At 39.9% G+C, this 12,775-nt stretch overlaps 2 protein-coding genes across 2 annotated transcripts in view; one reads left to right on the plus strand and one right to left on the minus strand.

Annotated features, from left to right (window-relative positions):
• Positions 1 to 687: 687 nt before the first annotated feature.
• Positions 688 to 3,260, minus strand: gemin8 (gem (nuclear organelle) associated protein 8). The gene is made up of 4 exons (XM_070855797.1): positions 3,227 to 3,260; positions 2,891 to 2,944; positions 1,951 to 2,293; positions 688 to 1,763 (listed from the first exon to the last, which is right to left on the minus strand). The coding sequence occupies exons 2-4, from the start codon at positions 2,891 to 2,893 to the stop codon at positions 1,504 to 1,506; spliced, it is 606 nt and encodes a 201-aa protein (XP_070711898.1). The 5' UTR covers positions 2,894 to 2,944; positions 3,227 to 3,260; the 3' UTR covers positions 688 to 1,503.
• LOC139223798 (OX-2 membrane glycoprotein-like) overlaps positions 2,920 to 12,775 on the plus strand; it is a 59,515-nt gene continuing 49,659 nt past the window's right edge. The window contains exon 1 of the mRNA XM_070855796.1: positions 2,920 to 2,968. The gene's annotated coding sequence lies outside the window, so the exon portion shown is untranslated. The remainder of the gene's footprint in view (positions 2,969 to 12,775) is intronic.

The raw sequence follows: 12,775 nt of genomic DNA on the forward strand, positions 1-12,775 counted from the left end.
CCAGAGAGGTGTTTGTTTCTTCTCACACCATACTCATAACTAATCAGTGACAATACATTCTACTTCTGCTATCTGAGCATCACCACACTCAGCATGCACACCTGCAGACATTTTCATGCACACCCATTCTGCTCTCTCCTCCACCATCTAGATTAGCAGCTATAAAACTAATAAAGGGTTTCTAAAAGATGATTTAAAGAAACCGGTGTATCCAACCCTTTCTGGATTCCTTACAAAAAAAAATCTGTCTGGTTGGGGCCTCTTGTCATATTTCAGACGTCTATGATGTAATATTTCAGAAAAAACAAAGAAAACTCTAAAAAATGAATAGAAATCAGTGTAGATTCAGATTTGTCTCGTCACTGCTAACACTCATACAGCAGTGAGTCCTGCGGAAGGAGAACTATGAATTTCTATACTTCAAAGGTGTGCTGATCTTACTTCTGCATTTCTCCAGTGGGTGTTTTTTTTCCTGTAAGTATATTTATAATGCCGTGTTGGGACTTCTCTGTAAGTTAAGGATCCGAGTACGTCTTCCACCACTGCTTCCACATACATTATTCCAACACCAGAAAAGACAAAATGCCTGAAACGAATTGTTCAAACCTAGAAAGTGTAAAATTCTTAGCTTACATAAGACAAATTAATCACAAGCAGGCTTTATCCAAACATAACACTTTATTATGAACAGAATTCATATATATATATATAAAAAGACACATCCCTCAGTCTAAAAAAAGGGTGCACGGTTGTGCGAGCACAAGATAAAAGAGAATAGTCAACGTCCCTCCTGAGAGACCACATGAACAGCTTTGAACCGGATGAAATGTCAGAATCAGAGAGGCACAGTTTAGAAGTAACAACAAATCACTCTTTGTGTGCGTTTATATGGTGGAATATCAGAAGCAGCCATGCGGGAACGCTTCTATATTTGAACAGAGAAGAGAAATGTTTTTGTGGCTAAACTAAGTTGACAGGCATAAGAGCAGCTACTGCGGCATGTAACATCACCGAGCTGGAGGGGAAACTAAAACAGATTAGGTGGAAGCAGCACAGCCACATGTGGTTTGAATATATTTACATCACCTACAGCAGGAGGTTTACTGTATCTCTGACCATCAGTGGACACCGTTGTTATTCTGCGTCCTGACATCTAAGACTGGCAAAAACAAAAGGTAGCGCTGTGTGCTTGATCCTAAGTTAAAAAGAACAGCACATCCACAACAAATCCAACATTATGTGAATCTTCAAAATCATATGTTTTCATTTGGAGCAGCAGCAGACAGGTCAGTGACATTCATGTCTGGCTAAGCAGAAGCTCGGCTAATTTATGCAACTTTTGTGCTTAAAATAACTTCTAACCCTCTGCTAACCCAAACCATTAGTTCTACATTAGCAGCATCCCCTGCCACCATCCATTACATGGCAAGGCTGCTGTCTCACCCAGAGATCAGGGCAGGGATTTCCTCCAAATCAAACACTTTGCAGCTCGGCCAACAGCCGTTACAGCTTCAGCGGGATAACGGGCCAGTACTTTGGCTGTTTGAGGTCACAGTTTCTGTCAAAAGTGAGCTGCATCGCCGCCTCCATGGCCATAATCTTGGCCGAGTCCTTCCCATACAGCTTCTTCATCTCGGCCCCGCGTCTCTCGCCGGGGCGCTCGGTGGGAGGAGCCGCCCTGCTTTGCCAGGAGACGGCGTGCAGGTCCTGGTCGGCCGGGACGTAGCTGTCCTGCTGCTCGGCCTCCATCTGCTGCTGCTTCTCTGCAAGGGCAGGAAAACAGGGTATTTTTAGACACATGACGGGCAGCAGATTATCACTGATTACAAGATGGAGATGGGGAAAGTTTAGAGAGTCAAGTCCTCTAAATAATTTGATTACAAGGCAGTAATGTCACAATCATTAACTTTTCCTCCACTCTACACCCGGTCACACCCCCTGCTCTCTTACTCAGCTCCTCTCTGTGCCTCTCTGTCTGGGCGAAGTACTGCCGAAGCTCCTCGCTGATCTCCATGTTGCTGACGTCACACTCGATCTCGCTGTCCGAGCTGCTCTCCTCGTACCCATCCTCTCCGTCTTTCTCGTAGCTCTCTGAGGCGTGCCAGTCCGCGTAGCGCCGGTGGCTGCTGGGATACTGCTCCTGGCAGTAGCCGGGGCCGTTGGCGGCCTCCAGGGCCTTTCGGTAGGCACGCCTGTGTCTCTGGTGCCACGCCATAGCCTGCTGGTAGTGCTGCCAGTAGCGGCTGTACACAGGGCTGGAAAACCAGGACATCACAGTGCTTATGTCCTCCTGCTAATGAAAAGAATCGGCACAAATTTTGTAAGTGTTCATCAAATATCTGCTGGGTTTAGTTCAATTTAAAAAGGTGTGCACACTGAAAACCAAAGAGAAGAGAGGAAAAACTTGTGGTCCATACGGGCTTTCTACATGCATCAGCAAGTTAAATGTAAGACTTTGTAATACCTCTGTTTAATTAAATATAAGGCCAATTTTGCAATAAAAATAAACATAAAATCTGAAAATTTAGTTGCACAATACATATTTATGGAAGTATAAGCAAAATGACAATAGCTGGTTCAGTTAAAGAACACTTGTTGCAATATGTTGTGAAAAACATTTGTGTTCAATGTTCTGTAAAAGCATGACAGAGACATAAATACATTTGTTACTTTTTATTTGTAGATGTGAATAGAAGACTTTTTAATGACCTAGTTCATTTAAAAAGTAGGATTTTCTCAACCCACACAGGAGCATTGAATCCTTCAGTTAAAGTAAAGCTGTGTGACAAATGTAAGGGAGTGAAAAGTAGCATGGAGCAGAAACAGTCAAATGATAACAGGAGTGTGTCACTATGACAACCAGCCCAGTGATGGAGACAATCAGACTCACCATGACTGTAGTTCTGTGAGTGTCCCTGCTAACGTTGCTAACTTTATGCTAACCCTGAAAGATACAGAGAAGACACTAGTGAGGACAGCCAGCACAGAGTACACAAACAATGTCCGCTTCTGTGCAGACACAAGAACATCTCTGAGACACAACAGTGACTTCACGGCTTCAGCAGGAAAACACAAAAAGCTGACATCTTAAAAACAAAAATGGACGCACGCTGGTTCTTTACACCAAATACCACAAATAAGAAACACCATAATGCGACACATAGTTAATTAATGTAATCAGAATGTGAATTTGCATGCTGAGTGCCTCGCTTTTAGAGACATTTACCTGTTTCATGTCAGCCTGTTCAGCGCCTCACGATGCTTCCTGGTAGAGAAAATTTCCCAGCAGCCTTTGAGCCACGGCACCATAAATGCTGACCACGTGGCGCCACCCAGTGGACACTGTGCAAACATGCACGGTGTACATAAAAGCCACACCTCAGTTCAATCACGTCATCTCTTTTTGAAATCACCTTTTAGGATGGGTTTTAGGAAATATGAGTTAAAAATGTTTTGCCACCTTATGTCGTCTTAAATTTTTACTATTTTACCAAGAATTATTCTCAGAAAAGCCTTTGAAATATAACAACGAAAGGCCTTACTTTCATCATCCATACTTTTAGCCTTTAACTTGCAGAAATGAATTAGTGTCCCCTCTGTCTGCCGAGGAGAAGAAGAAATATGAGGCTTCTCATGGCAGACTCCTAATTTGGAAGGTCTAATTTGTTTATCTGTGCATGCCTCTGTCAGTCTGTTTCAAAGTTTTTAGCGCATCAGAACTCTTTGTGTGTCTCTTCACATGAAAGGCATGCTGCTGCTGTAGGCCTTGAACATTGTTTCTGCACTCTGTGACTATCATTCGGGTTTTGCTGGCGTGGAAGCAGCTGAGGAGGCAGAAACAGGCGAGCACGGGTTTGACAAGCTGTGTTCTCTGTGTGTGCATGAACAGAGAGGCTCTGGCCAATTAATCCTCAGTAATCTATTGTTAGCATGTGTGGGCTGCACCTTCAGACTCTGATCTTTACCGTGAGTTTGTGTCTGTCTGGAACTTGAAGTGTTAGTAATACAAACATTTCTCTGAGGCCGATCTGCTCCCGAGGCAGAGACAATGTCACTGCCGAATTTAGTTTGAAGATTTGAATGTCACACTGGGAACTTTGGTAAAGAATTTATTCAAAACTAGTCTAAATTTGATTGATTGAAATTTGCAAACTGTTGTCAGAGTAAAGTTGAGATTAGTTATCTAATTAATTATTTTCAGTATCTTGCACCGGATATATTCAGATATCTCAACCATTTGTCCATCAGATATTTGTCTGCCTGCTTTAAGTCTTGGATTGCGGCCGTCAACATGCCAAAATGTGACAGTGTGCGAGCAAGGATTGCATTGTGAGATTTTAGGAAGGGCGGTGCAAAGCAGCGATAGTTAGCAGTGTTTGAGTGCTGTGAGACATGTTTGACTGTATATCTGGGTCAGGCTTTGGCTGGAGGCTTCAAAGCTTTCAGAGGAAATGCAAAAAGACAGATGTGCCTTTTCAAAACACATCTCCTCCTACAGTATGCTGTTTGAGTGGATGTGTTAACACAATAGAATGAGTCTAAAATATCTCTATTCCACAATTTGGGGTTTTCTGTAGTATACATTATTCCTGGAATAGTACTCATGTATAGATCACTTAATAAATGTTTCCTAGTGCTTTGTGGATTCTGCATGCTGAATTTAAATCATGCATCTCATTGTTTTCCAGGTATACAGTGACTTTGATGTTGTGTGAATATTCCTCTCATTTCTTCTTTCATTTACAGCTTAACTAAAGGTGTATGAAATATGACGCCTCATGAGAGGGAAGTTTCAAAAGTGGGGCTTGTCTGAATCTATTTCACGCCTACATGTGTGTGTAATATCTGCTACTGTGTGATGGATAGTTTCACAGTCTGTGCATGCTCGAATTCTTATTTTATTTGTGTCAACCTGGCAAACTTATTGGTCATTTATATTCACATCTTTGAATAAAACCAGAGTGATGCAGTAAATGCATTCATAGCTGTTAGGCGCAAACACCTTGTATTTCACTTTTTTTTTTTTTTTTTGGTGTGTTTATCAACTCTGTGTCTATCCAAATACTCTGAGATTCTGTTTGCACCTCATGCCTATGACATGATTTTACTCTACACAATAAACCACAATAGAAATAGGTCATACAGCACATGCTGGTATGTGATGCTGTTATTTTTGTGTCTATGAGCCTTTCAAGCCACAAATATCTCAACTACATTTGATCTGGTTGCTTATTTTCTAATACACTGTTGCCCATAAAGTTGGAATAATTCTTCGATACCCCCAATTTAGTTAAAGCCTGAATACACAGTCTGCAAAGGTTCATTGTGGTTTAAGTTTCACTGTGATCTGTTTGGAAGAGTTTGATCAATAAAGTTAAGAAGATATAAACTTTATTTATCAAGAATAAATCACATTGTCACAATCATTTTATGAGAAGAGGTCAAAAAAACATTTTATTCCAACTTTATGGGCAACAGTGTAGTTAAGAAGAAGCGTAACCAACTATCACAAGCATTAAAGTAAGAGTGAGCACCACAGAGTCAAAGCCACAACACCCAGATCAGAGAAAAGAACGAGGACCGGGCTTGAAGTTTTGTTTAATCGAATTTACTTCCCTGACTTCCTTCTCTTGTCAGAGTTGTCGATTGTTAAATGATAGATGTTTGATTGATCTTTTCAACCTGTAAACGGCCTGCTTTATATTCAGTTAAATATGTTCTAAAGTAAAACTCTGATAAGCACTGTCACTGGTAATGGATTATGCTGCTTCACACACATCATTTTCATGCTTGTCTCATGACTGCAGTGCAGGAACGCTTGACCTACTTTCATCCTCCAGTGACTTGAATGCGTTCAGCAGCAATTTAACCATCGTCCTGAAACTTACAGCTGTGACCACTCGTATTATCTCCTTTTTATAAAAGGCCAACGCTGGTCTGCAGCTTTGATAACCTGTTGGTTCCATAAACCTCAGCAGATTTACTCTCTTCTTCCTGCTCTGACTGACTGAAGGAAACAACTGGAGGAGTCCCTCCAGGCTCCTCATCGAGATTTCATTCATTTTAATGTACTTGTGAAAATGTTGAGGTTTGCTGGTCGGACAGGACAAGCATTGTGAAGGTGTCACTTTAGGCTTTGTGTCACTGTGACGGCATTCCTCACTATTTTCTGAATTTCTACAATCAGTTATTTAATGGAGAGAATAATCAGCAGATTCATCTAGAATGAAAACAATCAGCTGCAGTCTGATACAAAATAGTTCAAAAGGTTCAGCCGACAGCTTTTGACAGCTTTAGTCACAACTTACTTTACAGATTGAACACATACAGAGAAAATGTATTAAGTGATATGTTATGAAGGGTTGAACTGACAAATAGAAACATGTATTTAGCGACATTGTTAGAATTAGCTCCACTTTGACCAGCTACAACATTATCAGTAATGTTATGGTAATAATGATCAGATAATATGGTATAGGATACTGTAGCGTTACATTTAAAGGAGGCTTTAAACTTTTACTAAGCACAGTTTTGAATGAGGGACTTTTACTGGTAAAGTTTTACTAATAAAGTTCTAAATACAGCTTCTTCCACTGGAGGTAATACTTCAGACTGGATGCAGAGTGTGTCGGCAAAGCTTCAAGACAACAAACGCGGCCCCTCATTTTATGAAGGCGTCCAAAAAAAGCAACCAGACAGGACAGGACACCTCACATCAGCCAAAGTATTAATGCACGTTGTTCAAGGTGATTAAAATCATCAAATCTGATAAACACAGGTTTATATTGTGCTGTACTTTTAAAGCCACACTTGACCAACTCTGTAGTTAACAGCCATCTACTACATCTCCATCTCTGCCATCCACCCCATCTGACACCAAAGCTTTGCATCACATTTCCTCTTCAGCAGATCAGCACATACCTCTGTGAGAGTCTGAGGTTTAGGTAGCTGGAGAACAGAACAAAGGGGTCTGTCCAGTACAGCATACTGTACCCCAGCTGCACTGCTGCTTAGATGTCTTAACCAATATGGGTAGATGGAAACTGTGGTTTGTTCTGCTTGTGCTGCTCACCTTTTACAACAACAGCAAAGGTACTGTACGGGAACTACTTTTTATAATGTATAATGTCTGTCACTCTTTGGTTTAAGGAGGGCAACAGCACATTGTATTTCATGTTGGGTTTTGATTGTGATTAATTGCAGCAACTAAACATTTTCTGTAATTTCTTTAGGGTTTGAAGATTCACCAGTGATTGTGAAAACCATTGGGAGTGAACCGGATCTCACTCCAATATGCACTAATGGGACAAACAATATCATCACGCTCATAGTGTGTAAGATCAGAACAGAAAGGAGCAGAGAAGAGTGTCGTCTGCTGTATCGATATGGACAGGACTTTGAGCACGAGTGCGACTCCAGGTTCACGCTTACGACACAGAATCAGACTGTGTTTCTCCACCTGACCAGTTTAGAACCAGTGGATAGTGGGAACTACACTTGTCAGTGTTCATATCCTTACGGAACAGTTAGTCTCCATCTAAATATCACTGTGGAAGGTAAATGTTTGATTTGTTTCATTGCATTTGTGTTTCAAACTTTATGCATTTCTCATTATGTTGTTATACATTATTATGATTATTATTATAAGACTCTGGACTCACCTGGTGTAATAATTTACCTCTGTGTAATAATTTGTAATAATAATTTTTAATACATAATTTTACATTTAATTTTAAACATACTTTTATATATTTGTATTTTTACTTTTGTGTTTGAAGTTTATTCTTATTCTTTTTGGATCTGTGTGTAACAAAAGCAAGGAATGATTCTGATTCTGATTATTCTAGTGTGAATAATTCTAAAAAAAACTGGGTATAAAGCAAAATGACAAATGCCAGCATATGATAATTTACTTATTATTATCAATTATGATCTACTAGAAATACAATTTTACATGATACTGCAGAAGAGAGAGTGTAATATTTAATTCTGTATAGACGTAACACATTCTTACGAGGATTTCTTCTCTACAGGGGATGGAGAAGATGGCGGCAGCTCCACTGTTGTTATTGGTGCATTTATTTTCATCAGTATAACTGGAGTTATCCTGGGATTTATCCACAGAAAAATTCACCACCGGTAAGATACCAATATAGTGCTGCAGGTGGATAAAAAAATCTTAATTAAAGTGTAATGTCGAGCGACTATGTTACTGTTCATAATTTGTTGCTTTTATGTGTCTTTGTTCGGAATAGAAGACAAACAGCAGCAATGACCAGTCATCCAGATATGGTACTGCACATCAAAATGTACCTACTTTTTGTCTGCTGACCATTTTGATGTATTTTAATATTTTTTAAACTGTGTTCTTTTTGCAGGAAACACAAGACATTGAGCCGTACAGCATCTTCATACAGAGAGAAAATTCGCTTTATTCAGCTGCTGCAGTGGCCACTTATGCAAATACTACAAATTCAAATGTGCTCACTCACATATAAAGATTGCCTTTTGCAGAGCTTTAATTGTACAATATCCACTCTGATTCTGATGTGTGTTTTTCTTCTGAATAAAAAGTGCTGGACACACACTAAATGTTACTGATCATTTTCTCAAATGTGAAAGTTACTACGTATTTAAAGCTGCATATTTTCCCTCAAAACATTCACCAAATATCAACAATTTTTTTTGTCCTCAATCAAACTTTGAATCTCAATTTAATTTGAAAAAAAGGAACTAAGAATCAAAAGATATCAGCCTGGTGAATTGGTCTTATAACAACGCCATGGTTGATCTTTTTTCTCTGAGGAAAGAAGCCGGAGCCTACATTGGTGCGTTCAGGGCACCCAGTATTAAAGTTTGACCCACTCAGAGTCTTCAGTTAAGTACAGGAAATCATGTTTTGCACTTCCTTTTAAGAGTGCATCACTACCAGCACTTGCAAGGTATTTTAAGTATTTTGAGGTTTAGGTAGCAAAAGAGAGGTGTCAAAGTCTGTCTTGTTGACAGCAGCCCTGTTGTTCAGACTTTCTGCGATTATGGATCGATTTGAACTCATTTTGCTTGTTCTGCCTCTGCCCCTGTGTTTCTGTTTTGCATCAGAAGGTATCGTATTGCAGCTTTTCATTACAGTTAAGCAAGTAGTGTACTTTAGAATCATGTGTAGCTGGTAATTACTTTGTTAAATTTGAGTTTTGAAGATATACCCCACTAACTTCTGTGCATGATCCCTATTATTCTTTTCCCTACCCATTGTTTGCAGTGTCTCTTGTGAAAACAGTCGGTAAAGAACCAGATTTTACTCCAATATGCCTCGACAAAACACTGCAAATGGTCACACTCGTCGTGTGTAAGATCAGAACAGAAAGGAGCAGAGAAGAGTGTCGTCTGCTGTATCGACATGGACAGGACTTTGAGCACGAGTGCGGCTCCAGGTTCACGCTTACGACAAAGAATCAGACTATGTTTCTCCACCTGGCCAGCTTAACACCAGTGGATAGTGGGAACTACACCTGTCAGTGTTCATTTAATGGGGGGACACATACTTTACATCTGAATGTCACTGTGGAGGGTAAATGGTTGATTTATTTTCTTGCAGATGTGATGAATTTAAAGCTGAATAATGTCTGTAGATGTCAAATGTATGAACACATATTCTGCATCAGTATCACTGTGGAAGGTAAATGTGTATTTTTTGGTATTTCCTTTTAGAAGCCAGCATGTCTTTGCAGATGTTGTACGCCACTGTGATCGGGGGCATTGCTGCGTTCATCACTGTGGCTGGACTTGTCTTTGGATGTATCCTGAGAAAAATACATTACTGGTGAAAAAATCTTTCTCATAAACCCTGTAAAATAATACAGTTTCCATATTGAATAAAGAATTGTAAATCAATTCTACTCAGTACAATTTCTGCAAGTCTCTGTATTGTAGGCCAGAAGAGTAAGTTTGTCCAATTAGCATGTGTTCATTAACCATCATTAACTGTTTGTGTTTTGTGCTCCATGTCCAGCTCTGACATCGTTAACAGAGACGACACAAGGCCAGAAGCATCCGCTTCATCAGTCAGTGGTTCCTCCCGCATGTTGGTGAGCCACGTAATCTTTTATTCACTATCTATAAATGCATTAAGTAGCTGTTTTAATGTGCATATATATGTGTATAATACAGACATTTAAGCATTTTAGGTTTTTAGCTGAGGCCTTTTTGTTTTATTTAAAAGTAGGTCACATGCAGACAGGAAATCTTGAGGGGGGGAGACATGTAGCAAAGGTTAGACTTTGGGATTGAACGTTGCGCTCATGCTATAGGGTCTAGTGTGTGTCTTAACCACTAGGCCACCACAGTGCTTGTACAATATGTAACAATGGTTAGTTCGCACAAGGTAGCACTCGCTTCTCTTTCCAGAATAATGGAGTTCATTGTTCTTTTTACATCTTTTGTTTTTGGTTCACACGTCATTCAGAGAATAACAGAGAATAAAATGACCACATGTGCTGTAAAGTGTGGAGATTGTAGAGAAGCGGTTTCTCCCTCTGCTCTGTCTGCCTTTAAGCAGATTCAGGCGCCCACAGGAACACTGAAACATATAAAGCAAAGTTATTTCCTCAAGTCAACAAGAAATAAAGCCCTTAAAACGCCAAAACCAAATCTAATCAGACTTTTAAAACATGATGCTGTTCTATTTTGATGGTTCCGTAGGATCGAGATGACCCAGAAGAACACTACACAAGCCTCCAGCTGCCAGCAGATGATCTCTACCAAACTATCTTCACAGTGCGCCACCAACAAGACAGCAAGAGGAGCTCAAGCAACAACACAGCGACTCCACATTTATATGATCAGGAAATAGATAGACGAGAGGCTGATTCAAGCTCAAGTGAAATCTATGAAAATGTTTAGGTGAAAAATAACGATAACGTGACTGTACATCATCTGTGTGACATGTTGACATTGGGTAACATTTAAGAGGTGCTCGTTAAACATTGAGATTACACTGCCTGTTAAAACCGGTCTGCATGGTTTGATGTAGTATTACAGTAGTATTTTTATCTTTGTTACACAGAAGGAAAGTAAATGTTCTAAAGTTCTAAAGTTGTATTTTTATCTAGTTAAATGAATAAATAACAGCAAGCTACTTTTGCCAGAAGGTCTTTAAGATGCATTACCATTATTTCATTATTTCACGTGTCATCTGTCTGATAGAATGGGTATTTTTAACACATTTTAAAACATTTTTCCCTTGTTTTGGTTGCCGTACAGTCATCTCCAGAGATTTTTGATTTAGAGCTGAGAAAAATGAAGAAAGGGGCAGCAGCTGCACACGGTGGCGCATCAGCAAAATGTTAAATTAAATGTTAAGGGCACCTATTAGTGCACTTTATCATATTTTTCTGTTGGAAGAACACCATAAAGGCCCTTTGTGAGTCTTATGGCCATGATCTGTACAATGTTGATTATAAATGACTAATTAGTGGAAAGTAAAGATGCCTTTTCATTAATGGGATCTGTAAATATCCCAAAACTTGTAATACTTAAATTTTGTACTAAAAAAATGAAAATGAAATGAAAATCTTTTCATTGCTTTTGCTCAACAGATTGTGACAGCCAGCTGAAGTAGGCCACAGTGTGTCTGAACAAAGTTAACTCACTTGTGTCAAGAGTTTTTGTTACTCACAAATGTGTCACATTATACCAGAGCTGCGTGGGGATATAAACTGCATGAGCTGCAAAGACCACACTGCCATATCTTCACAGCTCGAGCTCAGGTTTGTAAATAAGTGACGACCACAGAGCATATGCATCAGTGTTGGAAGGTTAGTGACGTACAACTCTAACTATAAGACCAACTGTAAGACCAAAATCGTCTGGACTCTTGGTGGATTCATCTCTTTTTTCATCCTGAAGACGCCTTGATATGAAAGCAGAAGCGCCTCCTTTTGAGAAGAGTTCACACCAGCTGGGATCTCTCTGAAGTTTATGTCAGAGAGCAGTGAAAGTGGGGACAGTACAGTACAGGATGGTGTTCGCTGTCAGCAGCAGGAGCTTCTTCATCAGTATGGCCACATGCAGACTGTGCTTTCTTCTGCTTCTCCAGTCTGCTTCTGTGCGCGGTGAAAGCAAAGGTAATGCCCAGAAACTAGTTTTAATTCATGCAAGTCGTGTTTCTCTTTGGTTTAAAGGTGACAACTAAACATTTTCTGTAATTTCTTTAGGGTTTGAAGATTCATCAGCGATTGCTAAAACCATAAGGAGCAAACCAGATCTCACTCCAGTGTGTACTAATAAGACAGACACTGTCATCATGCTCATAGTGTGTAAGATCAGAACAGAAAGGAGCAGAGAAGAGTGTCTACTGCTGTATAAATATGGACAGGACTTTGTGCACGGGTGCGGCTCCAGGTTCACACTTACAGCACAGAATCAGACGGTGTTTCTCCACCTGACCAGCTTAACACCAGTGGATAGTGGGAGCTACACCTGTCAGTGTTCATTTAATGGGGGGACACATACTTTACATCTGAATATCACTGTGGAGGGTAAATGGTTGATTTATTTTCTTGCAGATGTGATGAATTTAAAGCTGAATAATGTCTGTAGATGTCAAATGTATGAACACATATTCTGCATCAGTATCACTGTGGAAGGTAAATGTGTATTTTTTGGTATTTCCTTCTAGAAGCCAGCATGTCTTTGCAGATGTTGTACGCCACTGTGATCGGGGGCGTTGCTGCGTTCATCGCTGTGGCTGGACTTGTCTTGGGATGTATCCTGAGAA

This window comes from Pempheris klunzingeri, chromosome 24, assembly GCF_042242105.1.
Source record: "Pempheris klunzingeri isolate RE-2024b chromosome 24, fPemKlu1.hap1, whole genome shotgun sequence".
In the NCBI taxonomy this organism is placed as follows: domain Eukaryota; kingdom Metazoa; phylum Chordata; class Actinopteri; order Acropomatiformes; family Pempheridae; genus Pempheris; species Pempheris klunzingeri.